General features: G+C 31.2%; 1 protein-coding gene across 3 annotated transcripts in view; it reads left to right on the top strand.

The window, feature by feature from the left end:
* Positions 1–390: 390 nt before the first annotated feature.
* The window catches only part of LOC124373775 (sorting nexin-14-like), a 62,613-nt gene continuing 43,580 nt past the window's right edge, over positions 391–19,423 (top strand). For 2 of the 3 annotated variants that reach the window (XM_046832125.1, XM_046832118.1), the window contains exons 1-9: positions 391–664; positions 5,080–5,148; positions 7,809–8,001; positions 9,290–9,421; positions 10,157–10,356; positions 14,293–14,503; positions 15,496–15,610; positions 16,508–16,663; positions 18,965–19,080. In XM_046832125.1, the coding sequence (XP_046688081.1) occupies positions 552–664; positions 5,080–5,148; positions 7,809–8,001; positions 9,290–9,421; positions 10,157–10,356; positions 14,293–14,503; positions 15,496–15,610; positions 16,508–16,663; positions 18,965–19,080 (1,305 nt within the window). In that variant the 5' untranslated portion in view covers positions 391–551. The remainder of the gene's footprint in view (positions 665–5,079; positions 5,149–7,808; positions 8,002–9,289; positions 9,422–10,156; positions 10,357–14,292; positions 14,504–15,495; positions 15,611–16,507; positions 16,664–18,964; positions 19,081–19,423) is intronic. The other variant, XM_046832130.1, reaches the window with a different exon arrangement.

The following is a 19,423-nucleotide window of genomic DNA, read 5'->3' as shown; positions in this document are numbered from 1 at the left end:
ATAGTAGTATTGCACGTATATTCCTTGTTGATTAGCTTATGTTTCGTCAAAGGTATATGCAATAATTGTTTATCGATTGCCTATACACTTATATATAATACAGATTATCAAAGAAATATATTGTTACTTGTTCATAGGTATTTTGGGATTACAATCAGAGATTACATTATATAAAAATAAAAGTTTTATATACGCTACTGTATTGTTTTACAACATATTGGATTAACAAGCAGTTTTTAAATCACAACAAAGTTAAAACCTTAATTAAACACGCCAAAAAAACTTCAATTCTGTTTAGAGAGAAAAAAGATCCAATGCCAATCTAATGATTATTCTGTCACTGTCTGAACACTGTCAGATCGTATATGTCACTTTTTGTTAACTGTCATAGTCAGCTGTTATTTGTTTGCACTAAGCAATAAATGGATGACATGGTGGTAGTGTTAAGTGTAACCTTTGGATAATGTGATAATTATTCTATTGGCTGTAATTAGTGTTTGGCATAACTTTAATATATCCAACAAGTGTACCTACAATAAGATATCTTCATTATGGAGAACTCTGATTTCAAAAATCTTGTTAATCTGATTTTGAAAGATAAGGCTGTTCAATATGTGTCTATTATTCTTGTAATCAAAGTTCTTGCGTTTTCATTAAGCCTTGGGTTAGTATAATGATATTTAACTTGTTGTGTTATTTGTCCAGTTAGCGTTTTATTTATTATTTTAAGTTTAGGCTAGCCACTGTGTGATCCCCAGGCTCTGGGGGTTAGCCGATTTCCCATGATCCAATGTTTCTTTTCTTTTTTTTTAATTTTCAGGTGTATTCCTACTTTTCTTTTTTTTTTAATTTTCAGGTGTATTCCTAAGCCGCTTTGGGGGGGGGGGGGAGAGGGCAAAGATTCCCTTTTATCAAAGTTTTCAGGCCAACATTGTTTCAAAACATGTATTTAAATGTCTAATTTCTGGAAAACCAAACAAAAAGTCTTCCCCAATATACTTTAGGGGTGTTCAGTAAACCTTGTCAAACCTCTGCCAAGAGGTGTGGATAAAAGTACTTATATACTAGCCTAGTTCCACCAAAACGAAATTGTACAAATATATAAAATCGGAAGAGGTTATTAAAATGTTGACTACGTCCAAGAGACCTCCCTTATGGGGTATCATAAACACCCTTTATAAAAGTTGACCAAATTCTTTTTTATAAAACATGTTTCAGTGTCTAACCCACTTTTTAGAAAATCCCCCAAAATATATTCATTCACCCATTAAATTTAACCCTTTAAATTAATGTTAGTTGTTAAATCAATTGTTTGTTGATTTAACAACTAAACACACTAACACTAAACAACATGATAAGGGGTGTGGAGGTTTAAGTTCTTGTACTAGTTCCAATAAAATTAAAATGTACAAGTAGTTAAGTACGAAAGATATTATTAAAAGTCGTAGTTGACTATGACGAAAAACATTCCCTTTGGGGGATACCATGACACCCATTTTTGATGAGTTGGATTTACACAAAATTTGTAAATATAATAAGATTGAAAGTCTTTGTATTTTAAGCCTGGCTGCAGTATAATAAGAGGCCACCACCACAATAGAATCATAGTATATCCTTAAAAACAGTAAAAAGTAACTAAATGTTAAACAGTTTTGTTTGTTACATTTTATAGATACTTTAGCCCTTTAATAGTCCATTTTTATTTCGTGTTAACTCACTCTTAACTCTTTTCTTTGACTTACTCTTTGATGTAGACACTTAAGTTTCCAAGTAAGATTTTAAAGAATTCAGTAACATTAATAAATTATAGACTGAATACACATTAAACTGATATGAAACATTAAAAAATTTTCAGATGAAAATACTATACACCTCATTAGAAATATTACTTTTATTAAAGGTAAGAGGTTTTCCGACTCTCCTCCTTCCACCAATGAGTGTTGATAGCTTGAAAATTCTAGTACGTTGAGTCAAAATGGTGGCTGTTTTATACATTTTTCCTTGTTATTCAAATGTAATTATTTGTTTGAATTTTTATTCATAAAAATAATATTCTATTTATTGTATGTGACTGAGTATGGGAAGCTAAAATGTAACACAATATGTAGGTGTGAAAAATGTCACAACAGATGTGAGGATCCTTTGAGGTATCAAAATATTACAATGAACTGTTCTATAGACCAGAAAGTTTGCGTGAACCTCCATTCTACCGAGTTTGATGATGTTGCATGTAACTCCATGAGATTTGGCTGAGCATTAGTAAATATTTTTAGATTGGTCTTATGAGTGTGATGGCAATCAGAAAATAGCATAATAAATACATTTGCAAACAAACTGAGTATAATAATATGAGATTTTAAATTGTGTCATTTTCATTCATAGAGTAAAAAGAAAAAGTTTAATAGAGTGGAAAGTCAATGTTAAAAGTCGGTGACTAGGATTGATTTCAACACACTCAACATGCATTGTAATACTCCTGGAACTTTTATTGTTTGAAAACTGCTATGAAACCAAACTTAATGAGCAAAAATGTGAATTTAACATGTGGCAAGATATCTTGAGAAAGTTTTCATCTATAGGCTTTGAATTTTGCATGAAACTTTGTGTCTACAAAGATAAGAATGAGTTCTATGATGATTCATGTTTAACCATGGAGTTTGACTGACTGTCATTGAAGCCTATCAATCATAGGCTGACAAAATTTCTCTTTGTCTGCCGTTGAATGACGAAATTTTTTTTCCGTATGGTTATCTGTCCGCTGGAAATTTTGTATGTTACCTCAGTGAAGCGTGTTACATGATATGGATATGGTGTGGCATACTCTTATCTTGTTAATTGTAAAAGTCTAAATATTTTCAATAGAAAAGGATGTGCCAAAACCCTACCAGATTAGCTCATTTAAAAATAAATTGCCTGTCCACAGTAGTATACTAACTGTTAAATGCCCAGTTGAGCCCCAAGATTTATAATAAAGTATTAACTATTATAAAACACATTGTAAAGCCAATGGTTTCACTGTCAAAGTGAAAAACAGTGAAACTCAATCAGAGAAAAAAATGTAAATGTATTGAATATAGCCGTACCATAAAAAATGGATTAATAAAGTATTTTAAAACTTGCTTTTGATTTTGTTTTTATAACCAAAAACAAAATTTGAACAATTCTGACTGATAAACAACACAAACACAACAATGAAACATATAAAAATCTGGCATATGCTAAATTGAATGTGTCATTTGTCTTAAAAAGTATACAGGATAAACTTTAAAATATTAAAGGAATATAAAATAAACAGGGCACTTATTAACACAGACTTGGAAGTACTTCCATTCCAATACATGTTTAATGCTATCCCCTGTCTGATTGAATCTAGATCAGCTGTTCCTACTGCCCTTGCTAATAACACTGAGTACAATGCAGCCAGTTGGATTATTTAACCTGTCATCTCACCGTTCATGTCATGATTTACTGTTATATTGTGTAAAATGTTGCTCTACCAAGTTTTAATGTGTCTGTGTAAACTGGGTAATGGTATTTCATTGTGTTGTGTATGTTATATTGCACTGTTTATTTCTGAGTCTGAGTCTTGATTTAGTTTGCACTGTTCTAAATAAAATATGAATTTAAATTGAGATAATAGTTTCAAATGGGTTTTTTTCTGAACCAATAACAGCACAATGTATCCTGCTTCCTTTTCTGTACTTTTGGTTCTCTCTTGCTAGTTGAATCTTGCAAAGCCGTTTTCTGGAGTTATTGGAATTACTCAAAAGCACTTATATGACTGAGTATGGGAAGTTAAAAATGTAACATGATATGTAGGAGTGAACAAGATGTCAGGATCCTTTGAGGTATCAAAATAGAAGGACGAAAATGTAAACAAGTGTTGCCATGCTTTCAGCAACATTGGATCAAAAGAGAATACTGTGTAGGTACAAAACACAACATACAGTACATTCGCACTCATGCATGCGTACGTACACACACACACACACACACACACACACACACACACACACACACACACACACAAAATCTCTCTCTCTCTCTCTCTCTTGTGTGATCTTTCTTTCAAATAAAAGCAATAATACCATTTTTGAGTGCCAATTGCCTTACAAAAGAGATTAGTTGCACTTGTATTCCAAATTTAACTCTTGGTCCTATTGAGTCACACTCTGCCTGCTAATGTAATAAAAGAAAACTCTCAAAAGTTTAAATCAGCATTTGTTTAGAAATCAATATTTCGTGACATTGGCAATAGAGCAATTTGAAGTAACTCTGCCAGTATGCAAGTGGAACGCTTCAAGGAAAGCTCCTAAGGGATGAATGTGAAACTTCCACACTCCCTGGTATGTGTTTAACTTTTTCTATTGATCTATGAAATTGGTATCTGGAATCAAAAATTTTCACTGGTGTTGAGTTTGCTGTCAGGTTGGACAATTTTACAGTCAAAGTCAATTAATCAGACGTCAGATCCAGCACATTCTGATTGGAAAAGCAAATCTTTTATTTCTGTTTATTTGATTTCTAAACAGTGCAGGAAAGCACATTAACACTACAACAGTACCTTTGTTAAAATCTTCTACAACTCTAATAGGTATGTCAAGTAGTAGATTTATTATCTCAGCTACTATGCATCTGAAAAGTGATGGTAAAGAAACAGACACTTCGCCTTTAAAAACATGGTAGCAGTTACAACATTTTTTACCCTTCTACCAAATATTAATATAGTTGTCACTGAGCCACGCTATACTTGCAACATTACAAGGTCCCAGCTCTCTCTTTGAGTACCACCCCAGTCAGAGTATGTTACTAAACACTAAACCCAACAACAGAACTTTCTTGGCTTATAAAATCAGTTAAACAATGGGAATTGTCTGTCTCTTTATGTATGATGTACTGTTATTTCACTTTTTACAGTGATTTGAAAAGATATTAATTGTGCAACAATAGTTTTTATGTTATAGTAAATACTAGTTCAGTTTTGATTTAATCGTTTTTTAAATAGTTTACAGTAATATAAAAATTAACTAACACAAACTCAATCTTCTATCATATGTATCTCATGATATTTTGTTTCAGATTGACTACTGGTTTCATTCTTGTGGCTGCTTTCTTTGTCGGATTTTTTGCCTTCCAGTCACTTTTTAAGTATGTAAGATGATTTTATTTAACTGTAAGTTACAATTATTAACTGGAATGGATGGTTTAACTTAAGGAACAACACATTTCTTAAATAACAGTTATTATGTAATAAAATTAATTTAAATCAGCAATTTAAATTAATAAATGTGTTTAACAAATTACTGCAGTTCACAGCAAATCCTGTGCTCCACTGTTGTGTTGCGGCTGCACACAGTTTCTCCTGTATTTTTACTTTCCTTTCATCCTTGCATCAATTGTAAGCTAGCATTGATGTGGAACATTATACTGTTGAAAGGTTGTGTACCGGCTATAAAATTTAACTTTTGCGTCATTAGTTTCTGTTTCATGCCTTTCAGTAAATAATAAATATCTTAATTAATATTATAAATGGGAAAGTGAGTTTGTTTGTTACGCTTTTGTGCATAAACTATTCAACCAATCATAATGAAATTTAAATAGACATTCTTAGGGTCCCTGGTTAACATATTATATGCTTGTTTCGAATATCCCTCCGGGCTATGCCCCACTGACCTCTAAAGTTGTGACAAATCCTGTCTTAATCTCTGAAACTGCATTACAGCAAACAAATGATATTAACTGAAAGATCATGTTAAATGTAATCAACTGTTCTGTATAAACATTGTTTTATGTCAGCACAACCATATGTTTAATTAGTTTAACTGTTATTATGAATTTGTTACACTTATAGTCTTGAAAACATAGTGTAAGCATGATAGTAACAATACTTTTTATTTCAATCTTTTCTGCAACCACTTAACCCGTCTTAGTTGTCTTTTGACAGAAGTAGGCCTCTCAGATATTTGTATGTATAAATATTGTCTTAATCAGGTAAACAAGATAAAGTCTGCTATGACACAAAAATACTAAGGTCTAAATATATATATATATATATATATATATATATATATATATATATATATATATATATTATAATTACTATACTATATAATTTACTAAATTATGACATTTTTTAAGCTTGTCTTTGTTTAATATTAGTATTTCTAATAGCAAAATATGACATTTCGCCTTTTTTATAATACACAAATATAACAATGAATTGTATTTTTGTTTTGTATAGCTTTTTAATACAAAATATGTTATAAATAACAATGCTATTCACACTTTTTACACATTCATTGCTCACGGTATGCTGATGTATCCTCATACTACAAACAAAGGTTAAATCGGTGGCCATCTTCCACTTGAAATAACACAGCTCATCGTGATCATAGGGGTAGTGGGGAAAGATTATATCTGAATTAGCATTATAGGATGAGTCTATTGTTTATTGCAGATACCTCCATTAGCAGATCGCAGCTTTCTGTTTGTGCCATTTGTGCCATTTACTGTATTATCATCTGGTTGTTGTTTGATCTTGATACCAAAGAATGTTGTGTAATAGTATGTTGTAAAATTAGGTCAGTCTTTAGTGTAAATAATGCGTAATTGATAATATTTGTGACAATAAATCCAGGGTGTCTTAAAAGACCCTCTCATCCATATTTGTATTTTTATGAGTGAAAATGAAGAGATTTACTTTGGGAAATATTTATATGACCAACTGAGAAGTTATAAATATAATATAACAATATGTGATAAATTTCTGCAAAAATAAATATAGTCTATCTGAAGCTGCAAGGTTCCAAAAAGTTTCCAATTTTTGCTTACTGCATCTAAATGACTTTCAAGCTGATTCTTTTATGTGTTATAAAAATTTTTTTTAATATATAACTTTTTTGGATTCCTACAAAATCCGTACCGTACATAAAATGTTAAAGGAACACAGTTTCCACCCACATAAAGTAAAACTACATTAGGAGTTAAATAAAAATGATTCAGGCCAAAGGCAATATTAAAGGCAGGCAATGTTGCAGGAGATTGAAGAGAACGATAATATTATTTCACAACTATATTTTAGCGATGAAACTTCATTTTTTTACATGGGACAATCAATTGTTATGACTGCTGTTATTGGGCAAATGTTAACCCACATTGGAAAGTTAAAGCTCACATACAACAACCACAAAAATTTAATATATGGGACGCATTTTAGAAGATTCATTTGTTAGACCTTTCTTTATTGATAACAGTTTGAACGCTTTAAAATAAATGTTACCTGTATTCAACAGGATTGTTCTCCATTACATTACAATGTGCTTTTTTGAACTTCCGGAAAGATGGTTAGATCGGTGCAATGTTATGTTAAAGTACTCAGCATGTAGTAGACTTCACTTGGCCTTTTAGCCCTCTATTTTTTATTTTTGAGTTCCTGCAAAAAATGAAGTTGTCCATTTTGGATTGGACTTCTTAAGAATCATAACAGGACAGCAAAATCCTTATCCATAGGCTTTATTAATTCTGTCATTAAGCATGATATGAGTGTTGATAAATTTTCAAATTTTACAGTTGTCTATAAATATTTTAGTTGTTTAAACAATGCATTAAAATTTAAGCTTTTGTTCAGTTCCATATACAAATTGGATCGTGATGCATAATTTTTAGAATGATGCACAAAACCGGGAACAGATAGTACCACTTGCATGCCTTGCAGTGTGTGCGGTGATGGCACTTGTGACAGAGAGAGGGTTGTACACAACAAAAAGCCCTGGACTGGTCACTTTTTAATCAGTCATATTGTGTTATAGACAACGCCATGAGATGGACAACTTACTGGGTCTGCTGATGGGTATGGACAGGGAAACCGGAACAGCTAATAACATGCGCATGCCTTGCAGTGTGTGCGGTGATGGCACTTGTGACAGAGAGAGGGTTGTACACAACAAAAAGCCGTGGACTGGTCTGATGGTGCCTAAAGATGTGGACAATGCTGTCTCAGATGTAAGAGTTTCTGAAATTTTTAATGGTCCATTATAAAAATATACAAAATAATTCAGTTTGAGATATTAATGTTTTGTATATTGCCTAAAATAATACATTTTCCAAGTATATATTATACTCAGGTTTTAAAAATTTTAGCTCAAAATTAATGAAAGCCCATTATTTATGATTTTCCATTATTGTCATGTCACAAAAACTGAAACACTATGTTTTGATCACTAATATGTCCTCTGTCTAGTTCAGGTGTCAAAATTTAAGTCATAATGAAATAATATACAACTGGAATGTTATGTTTATCTAAAAAAAGTTAAAAGTTTAGGTATTAAGTATAAAGAAAATAATTATCTTATAACAATTAAAGAGTATTTGCAGTAGGAGTATTTGCAGTAGGTCTGATTCTACTAATGAATATAAAGTATAGTAAATAAAGCAAAATTAATACATATAACACATATTGAAATAACCTACAATTGTGCTATAACAAACAATAGAACAAAATACATAGTGTTCTTAAATCCTTGTAGGAAAAGTGTTTTAACACGATTGCTATGTAGAAACCTCTACATTCCAAAACAATATACTTTTTTGTAATGCATACTTATTAACCTGGATACATTTGATCTAGCACAGATGTTCTGATACACTTTCATATAGTTTTCATTGTTCCCAGCAGATTACTGTTGCTTTTTTACTGTTCTCTCTCTCTCTCTCTCTCTCTCTCTCTCTCTCTCTCTCTCTATATATATATATATATATATATATATATATATATATATATATATATAGAGAGAGAGAGAGAGAGAGAGAGAGAGAGATTTTAATAATATATATATAATTATTAAAACTATTTCTAAACTGTAAGTATAAAGTAATCTTGAAAAATGTCAAAAGCATTCTTTTTTCTTTCTGTATTTTGCACTGTCATATCCTGTTTCTTATGACCTTGACTATCACAAAATGTACTAGTAAAAATCATGGACAACAATTTTTTATGTCCAAAAGTTTCCTCAAAAACCATGATTTATACATTTTTGCTGCTTAAATACCTTTAAAAAAAGTGGTAGTTTCACAACATCAACTGTTTCTAGAAATGCATTATGTATGTAATGTATAAACTTTGACTTTAACTTTGAGTCAAACATTAGGATTGTAAGGTCTAAAGAATAAAATTATAAAAAGTATTTCCAAAATTTTACATACATGATCAAAGGCAGATACTATGCTCAGAATCTGTTTTACTCCACTATTTTCACCCATACTCCATTGTAATCTCTATGATTATTTTCAGTTATTACAAAAGACACTGGATGAGTTTGTAACATCATGGTTAAAAGAAATAACTTCTGACAACAGTTTCCAGCAAGAATTGAAGCAGCTTGTGCGCCATGCAGCTAGTGTGGTCCTGTCTCGCGCATTGAAAGTAAGAAACATTGGTATTTGTGTTCTAACATTGTCAGAATTAATAAAAAGACTTCAGACATTTGTCATCATCATATGTTACAAAAATAAAACATTTCAAGATTGAAATCCACCCTCCCTCAGGTGTTAAAATCCGTAAGACAAGATTAAACACCCACAAAAAACGAAAAACTAAAAAGTATTATGTTAAAATTTCTAAACAATAAACTAAACTTGACGACAGAATATTTTTGTAAACAAATGAAACATATATCTGTCTGGTATAAAAATAGCATAAAGTCCATACTGGTGAGAATGAAGCAATGTCACTACAGAGAACAAAGAATGCATGAAACTTGTTGCATACACAGAGGAGGGTAGGAGACTGACTCTGCCAGCCAATTATTAATATTCATGTGTAGTGGGTTGTTGTGTGTCAAAGTCAATTACTTAGATGAGAACGCTACTTTTCCTACTGGGTTGTCCCAGGGAAAGAGGACCCTAAAGCGTGGAAATGATACCTACCACCTACAACTCCTCTGTCTCCTCAACCTCACACCACAGACTGTGTTCATAATCCTTTCCCCACTTGTGGTGGTGCATCAATGGATATAAGGTATTTATGGCTGGTATACACTATTCTTCCCAGTCAATTGTTGTCAGACAAATTGTTACTATACTGATCTACCCAAACAGACAAAACAAGCCAGGATCATGCTGGGGGTCTTGAGGAATACAATACAGACTGTGTTGGCAGGTGGACATAGCCAAACTGCTGACCACAAAAGGGTTGCGGGTGTTAGTACGACACATGGCAGCAATGCAACAAGTGACCGCAGGACGACAGCTGCAGATACACCCTGCAGTTACTAGCCGAGAGGCGGAATTGGACTACTTGCGAGGATTGACCACTCAACTGCTGCCCCTCCTACTGACTCGCACACATTTCAACTGCAAGTCAGTTCTTTCTCAAGATGTATTAGTTGCCTGAAAACATGTAATGTGGTTAGTGTATTAATATATCAGTGTTTATGTATGAATTGAATAAATTTCGTATTATGATTGAGTGGGCTGGTAACCAGCGCAGTAGTTAGAGTGTAGTTTAAAGGTAGTGCTGCTGCACTGACATGACTATTTTCACAAGGCCACTATTCATCTATATCAGTGCTATCACCAATTAATTTGTTCTAATATGGTTCTTTACATAACTTCATGAAAACCTACTATTTTATAATATAATTTTAATATAAAATTCGCCCACATTAAAAATAAGGGAATAACCCATCCTACACTCGCTTTGTTTGTTCCCTACAGAAATGGCATATATATATATATATATATGTAAGATGAAGAAAAATTATATATACTTACGTAGGACCGAGATGCCTACTTCGGTTAAAAAGTGCCTACTTAATGCTATATACGTTCGATTATCTAGTTCTCGAAAATCTATTTTGGTCAAATTTTGTTGATATAGTTGAGTTTGCCTTGTCCTGATGAAGAAAATACACACTTAAGTAGGACAGAAAAGCCTATTACGACCTAGGGGGAAGTCCTACCCACTTTTTATGTACTTTCAGTATAAGGGGGTAATCCTTATTAAGGTTATGCAACATTCCAAAATAATCGTTATTAAAGTTTTGCGTTATACCAGTCTTTCTTTTTGGACTGTAGCGAGTCCAACAAATGAATCGTTGAGGCATGTTAGTTTTCATTTCTCTGTTTTCTATAAGCCACTGTTAAAATGCAATATCACACTGTCGAGGAAGCCCACCAGTTTAAAGTAACTTATATGAAAACATTCATAACTTTGTTCACTAAGGTTGGTTACATAACAGTGTTTGAATAATATTTAAAATGCATTAGATTATTTAAATCCGTCACTGGCGCAATCTGGATTAAAATTTATATATTAACTTCATATTTACTATCTGCATTACACTACTGATCAATCACTGTTTACCTGATATTTCATCAAATTTAAATGTAAACAGATGTTTCAGCCAATTTGTCGACATAAAACTGAAGGTTTGAATAGCTGTTTAGTGCCAGTTTAATTTAGATTTTATGAAACGTAAAAACTACATTTTTTTCTGAATTTCAAAATATTCAAGGTAACTTTTCTTATATTTTGCTTCATAAAAACCATCCTTGAACTTCAACGAACATTAAAAAAAAGAATTGGCTAAATTGGTCCAGGCGTTGTTGAGTTATGCGCTTACCAACACATTTTGCGATTCATTTTTATATTATAGATTTATGGAATCTTATTATAATTTAGTGTTGTGGTTTTACTTAGTAATACTGTATGTGTGAAAAGTTTTAAGAATTATATTATTACTGAAACTTTAATTGGATGTTTATTTTTACTCTGGGCTTAACTTTACTATTCACTTAGACTATCCTATTGACTAAGATTTATGTTTTGACAAAATGTCAAACTTATAAGATAGATGTAGTGATATAGTGTAGAGAGTTAGTAGAATCCACAGATCTGTGATGTTAGAGTAGAGTTAGATATAAATATATACATTTTTTTATTGAATGTGTGAATCGTCTGAGGTTATAAATTTGATTCTGTTCTATCTACTCTAAATAAATGAGTAATTTTGAGAAACTGCATCAAATTTTTCACATTACAGCTGTCAGAGATTTTTATTTAAAAAAATGACTCTGTCCCTCTTAAGAGTGCCATTTTGGGGTATATTTGGGTGTTAAAAATTATTTTTCCAAATTCTTCGGTATCGAAATATGCAGGTTTTTGTTGAAGACAAAGTAGGTAGGTTGCTCAGTTCAATTGCTATGCATCGCAGATATGTTGGAGTATAATTATATTACTCACAAAAAAATAATTCTTTCTAAAGCATAGTATCTCCCGTTTAGGCTTACACATAACATGTCTGTTGAAAGATTTAGAAATAAACTAAATAGACAAATTTTCATAACAATAGATACTACTATATTTTATCACAGTAATATTTGCCAATTTATTGAGAAAACTGTATACAATATGATATGTTGTACTTTGTTTTTATATTTTTACTACAAAAATTATCTAAACTACACCAAAAGTACCTTACAAGAAAACAAAATTTGTTTTCAGTTTTATGCAGCTTGTTACACTTTTATTTGTAACTTTCATTTTGTCCTACATTATGCATGAAATGTTATATTTCTTAATACAATATTAAGTTTCTTAAAAGTACATAAAATTTGCATGTTACACTAAAATTCGCATTTAATTTTCTCAAAATTATAGCATAACTTATAAACATAGTCTTCTTTTTTTGTATATTTTTCTGAAAATTTATAAACAAAGAATAAAAATATACTATTTTATAAATAATTTATTCTTACAGTAAAACTCTCTGTTTTTTCTGCAAACAAAATAAATACAATATTGCATATATTAATGTATATTTTATTTCTGGAAAGTTTTTTTAACTAGACAAAACAATACAAAGTCAGTGGTCTGCCAATAAGGAGTTAAATTATTGTCAGATAGAGGGCTAAAATCAAAATCTGTTCACTATAATAAATTTAAAGCCTTAAAACATTTGGGGGTACCCAGTCTTTTATTCAGTAGATTAGTGAGTCAGTCAGTGACTATGGTAATGACTAGTATTTTATTTAAATAGATAGTTCTTTGTTTGAAGGTTATTTTTGACGATGGAAGGATTGTGAAGGAAACAGGATTTTTCCAGACATTTGTCATCGTTCAGTGAAACAAGAAATCAGTAACACTACGTTTCGAGATCTGCAATCTGCTCTCTTCTTCAGGTAAAGAACTAACCTAATACATAATTACAAAATAGGTTAAAATAAACAAATCTTACCAAAGCGTTGTGGCACGCCTAAGTAAGGAATCACAACCACCATGTTGTTTGTCAACTTCACTAACTCTATAAACATGCACTTAATAAAAAACTATACACAACACTAATAATTAAAACTGAACTACGGAATACAGGTCACAATACGTCTTCATTCGTCTGCTAACCACTTACGACTGACCAGAGGGCACTAGTCAATGGTAATCGTCACGGCAGACAAAAACAAGATGGCGGAAATAAAACGGAAGGGGGACAGGAATGGGCCATTTCGTTATTATTGGTTCATGCGAGATAAACTTCTTAAAACCATATTGTGATTCCGCATTGGTTTATTACAAATATCTGATCCGTTTGATACTTTTGGTTTTCTCTTTAGTTCATCTTTTAGAATAGGCAACCAAAGCGGCCTAATCTCGACTGATGGTTGACTGATTGATTGGTCTGCCAATTTAATGTATGTTGCCTCAATTAATTTCCTTTTGAAGAAATGTGGTTCCCGATGTATTATGTTGGATTCATCCCAAATCTTATGATGGTCTTCAGACCAACAATGGTGTGCAATTTTTGACTTTTCTGTGAGACCCTTTCTCGTGTTTTCTTTGTGCTCTGGAACTGGTAAATTTGAAAATTAGAAGAGTAGGTAGAAAGTACAACATTAGAACCGCGTTTAAAACAAACAACACTCTTAGACAAAGTCTCGTAAAAACAAAAACCAAAAAATGGCACACAGGATTCCAAAAACTGTGTTTACAGTATAAAATGTAGTTGCAATAGGGAATACATGGGCGAGACAAAAAGACCACTAAACGTAAGGATAAAAGAGCAGAAGTTGACAAACAACATGGTGGTTGTGATTCCTTACTTAGGCGTGCCACAACGCTTTGGTAAGATTTGTTTATTTTGACCTAGTTTGTAATTATGTATTAGGTTAGTTCTTTACCTGAAGAAGAGATCAGATTGCAGATCTCGAAACGTAGTGTTACTGATTTCTTGTTTCACTGAACGATGGCAAATATCCGGAAAAATCCTGTTTCCTAAATAGATAGGCTTTTTGTTGCAGAGTGTTCGAGGTTTTAGTACGAGAAATACTGGCTGGTTGGCTACTGTTGCCTATATCAGATACAGTCTGTGACCCTGTTGTCCTCAACTCTCTGCTGTTGTTGCTGATGGGTCGCCAGCCACTCACAGACTACCCGCCTGGTGACGGGACCAACCAGGTTGAATTCTTGGCTCATTTTGTTACAAAATCACAGCCATCCACTAATGCTTCTGTAAGTTATTTCACATTAATTTTGATACATTTAGGAATTTCTTAATTCAATCTTAAAAGTTATCGTTAGTTGAAAATATTTTAGAGGAAATCTGAAATCTTTATGTTCATAAATTAATTTGTAATAGTACTTAATTTGGAATAAACTTCCAAAATAAAACAAAATTGTTAAGCTCATGTATGGTTTAAAATATGATGAATAAGTCGACAATAATTTCAGTAACATATAAAATTTAATATTAATTACATATGTATATAAGTATAACTATTCTGTTCGTGAACTATAATAACATACTAATAGTAATGGTTGGAATTGTTTTAAAATGTTGTTTGCACACAAAGTGTCAATCTAATATTAGTGTACAGAATTAGTACAACAAAAATATGCCTTGTAAAATCCTTAATATATTATCTTTGGATCATGTCAGATGATCATCTGGTTTGGTTTGAGATTAATTTCAAACAAAGTTTGCAGAGAGAACAAGGCAGTAGTCAATAAGATGAAGTGTGATCTTGCAGGTCGGTAACTCAATGGAGCGTCTTGTAAGTAAGCAAAATATTTTGCCTCTAAACATTATCTTATTCTTATATGTTTGTTGAGAATAAAAATAAATACAAAATCCAAATTAATAGAGCAGCAGTCTATAATAGGATATCAGAGGGAGAAAAACCATCATAAACTGTAAAGTTGTAAATGACAAGTTGAGCCGTCTTCTTCAAAGGATTACTCCATTTTTACTTCTACTATATAATATATAATGTTTTATTGAGAAATGTATGTGATTTAAAGCTCCTTTATTGGTTGTAATTAATTTAAACTAACATTTTAAATTCTCATTTTTGTAATTTACCGTTTACAATGTTCACATATTTCATAAAAAAAGAAAACAAAAATTGTGCTACTATAAGTAGACTCATCACTAGAGTTTATTTATCAAATTAAATTCAGCCAAAAAATATTCTGATTTTAATTATGTGGTAACATGGATCTAGGCACTTCGCCCAGACATGTGCATTATCCTGAAGGATCAATCTTTGCTCTACGCCTTCATGCAGTTCCTCAAGAGTCAAGGAGCAGTTTATATACTGCAATTCTGTTTGGATGTTGGTAAATCTTTATACTAACTTAATATTTATTCTTGTAAAGTATAGTATAGTAAATATACACTGGTGTATAAGATTTTATTCTTAAATATACATAATTTAACACATTGGAGTCTGGCTTGCTATTTGCTGTTTTTATAGCCTGGTCTGCATAAATTCATTGGTTTTCAGATTTTTTTTTTAGAAAACTGTTAAATATTATGTATATGATATTATATTTTATTGAAAGTTCTATCTTTCCTCTTTAAATTTATATTCAAAACTGTATTCCTATAAAATGTAATTAATTTTTTTTTTAACTTCAAAAGTTATCTTTTTTGAAGAAAAATAAAAACTCCCGCATGTCTTGTGTTTCTTGAAAACTAACTTTTGAATAAATAAAACAAGTAATTTCAATTTTTTTAAAGGCATTTACTATATACATATTTACAAATAATTTTAATTGCCAAAAAAATTTCAAATGCTAAAAAAATTATTGTTGTCGTAGACAGACAGACGACGCACCAGGCCACGTCATTGGATAAACAAAAGCCTCAAGCGGGTATGACGTAGTAGCGCCTAGCGGAATTTTTCTGAACTAACCATTAACGCTGGCTTTCTAATGCAGCAGACGGCACTCGAATATCACTCGAGCAACTCCGTATATCAATCGGCAAAGCTGTGCTCGAGTCACGCTCGAGCGCCGGCCGGGGGTTTAAACAATGGCGCTCGAGTCTGGCTCGAGCGTAGACTCGAATGTGTTAACAATAACTTACAACTATTGAGCTTAGGTCTTTTGAGTTTTAGTGCTCAAGCTTCCTATCTAATTTAAACTTGAGAAGAAATTACTAACTAATTATTATTGTAAATAATTCATCATTCTTTAATATTCATGTACTGCCTGAATCTTTGTATTCTTTAGAAGAGTTCAACAGACGGATGTTGACACCAGAATTGAGCTCAGAAGACTTGGACGTGTTGTACAGAGATGCTTGGGACCTGTACTCGGTCTACTTCAGCCCGCACTCTCCTGACACACTCAACTTTCCTGACCAGCTGGTCACCCAAATGAGGAAAGGTGGTTGATTACTTATATATTTATCTTAGTTGTTTGCAAAATAATGAAATTTGAATATTAATGATATCATTATTTGTCATGTTTATTTAAATATGTTTTTGTAATATTATTTGATAAATATACAGTCACTTCAATCAGTCAGTTGTACAAATACAATTGGCTTTATAATTGATAACTATTGTAAATTAAACATTAAAAATAATACATTAATTCTTAAATAAGATATTTAATGTTTTTTATTAGTAGCCACCAGGAATAGATACACAAATCACAAAAAACATAAAACACAGAAGTCCCACTTGGACAAATTTCACAGCTCCATCTTACTGCCAAACCTAGAAACTGCCATTTACTGCTTATGGCACAACATTTGTGAATTCTGTTTACTGGACCTAACATTGACCTCAAATAGGTTTGTAGGTTAGAAATGTCTTTAACACCAATCTTTTCCTCATTCAAAACTGATTTTCATTATTGAATTTATAAACTAAGCTTTTTTGGTTGATTTTCATCAGTTAATAGTCCTATAACTATACATGGTCTTCAAATGCAGAAATCTTGGATACTGTAAAGAGGAATTTGAAGTTTAGTAATTTTAAGGAGAGATATTTCTCTTTCCTAGCTTAACTCTCCTTGATTCTATTGGTTGAAGACCATTGCAAGAATTATTATAACACAGAATTAGTGATAGAGATTGTTTAATCAGAATTTTTCAAAACTCTTTGCAGACAGAAATATCCACGTACACTGTAGGCTACTCAGTTGGAACACTTGGTTTGATGACCACTCAGTTTTTTATGTATAATTTAATGATTGATTCTATTATACAGTACTTATAATTATTAACCCTTCCCATGCTGTAGATGGATATGTTGGAATGGTAGACTTTGACCGAAACACCAAATACAGTTATATCCTATATTATAGATTATGTCTCTTAGAGAGTTTTTTAATTAACAAAATACCTTTGAAATGCCCGGTGCATGCTCCGACTACCTGTTCGTCAGTTCTGCGTCTCCTACAGAGCCATAACCAAACATATCCGTGCAGTGTATTACTGCGTTCTCTATTGTCACGAGTGCGTGTCTACTATGTATCTTGTTATTTTTCTTCATCGTGTGGTAGTGTTGTGATTAGTTTGAAATATTTATCTTGTTTTATAGTAAAATGTAATTGAAACTTTCAGTTTAATTACAATTTTGCAATGAATTGAAATTTATTTGAAATAAACAGTTTTGTAAATAGTTCCTTTTTTAATTCGTATCAATAAATACACAATTTTAAGTCAAATTCCCTGTTTTATATTTTTTCGCTTTTACTTTTATAATTTAGTTATAATAAAATTTAGCTTGGAATTTAAGGAAACAAAATTGTATTAATTGTCTTGGCGTTATAAGAAAGTTAATGGATTTATTAATGGCATGCAAAGGGTTAAGATCTTCATTCTCTTCTGCAAAGTATTTTCTAAAACTATTTTTACTAACTTCATCCTTTCACATAGGTAAGAATTAAACTAATCTAATTATTTGTCCTATATTTATTCCATGAAAAGAAAAGTATTCTATCTTCTCTACTTGTGTTGATCGTTTAACTCTGTTCCTAAGGATTCCATAGTACTAAAAAAATCCAAAAGGTTTTTTGTTAACTAGAAATGTTGTATAATTTCTCTTTTAAGATGTGAGAGTTCTTTTTTGTTTTAATCTCGTTAGAAGTAAACTTGACATTACAAAAATGTTTATTGTGATTATGGTTTAATTGTATGTTGTTAGATTTGTTAAGTTGTTTTCAGCAGGCATGCCAAAAACTCTAGTTCACTTAAATGTATGTCTGTATTAAAAACATTTATTTTTCAGTATTAACAAAAATTTAGGGAAAAAATGTCAATTCTTATAAATAATAAGTTAAATAAACTCACTTTTTATAAATTAACAATTCTTACAAATTGAATACAATTTTCGGTACTATTGTGTTGATGTTTTTAAGTACTAAAGTTTTATTCAATTTCAGACTAAATTTTTTATTTAAAAAGTTTTGAAATTAAAATGATCAATGTTTTGCTTTACAATAGAAATCTAAAAAGATTTAATTTTCGATCTTTTTTACAATCATTAAGCCATAAATTAATTTTTTTAACATATTTATTTCTCTATTAACAGCAACTTTTAAATAAATTTTAAATCTGCTTTGAAATTTAATTATTAATTTTATAAGAACTTATATCCTATTCTAAATACAAGAATAAACTAGCATGTTTCAAGTTTGTTTTTAGAAGTATTTGTTTTGATTGTGTATATTTTCCAGTTTTATCAAAAGATGTGACTAAGTTACGCACTTCTCCCCCGCTGTTTCAAGCCTATGAACATGCCTATAATCTCCTGGACTCTGTTTACTGTCCCCAGTTTCACACCAGTGATGATGTGAGTGCTTATATCTCTTACTAGACTCTACTTACAATATAAAGCAACGTGTTTTTTCTCAGTTTTGGGGATGTGATGATTTCAGTCTTGTGTTTTAATAAAATTAAATGTATTTTTAAAATTCAGTTTATTGCAAGACAAACTAAAAAAATCTGTTTTTGTTACATATATACATAAACATGTGGGATAGAAATTTTATTCAACGTGCAAAGTATATGGATAAACCAATTATAACTCGAATGTCAAAGCCTACAATTTAAAATGCTTTAGATCTTTATGAATATATAGAGATTTTTTTTAAACTTTTTTAGAGTGTTTATTCCAAAATTGATTATTCTACACT

Source organism: Homalodisca vitripennis, chromosome 1, assembly GCF_021130785.1.
Source record: "Homalodisca vitripennis isolate AUS2020 chromosome 1, UT_GWSS_2.1, whole genome shotgun sequence".
Lineage (NCBI taxonomy): Eukaryota > Metazoa > Arthropoda > Insecta > Hemiptera > Cicadellidae > Homalodisca > Homalodisca vitripennis.
The sequence above is the reverse complement of the archived record's forward strand: the minus strand, read 5'-3'. Positions and strand labels throughout refer to the sequence as shown.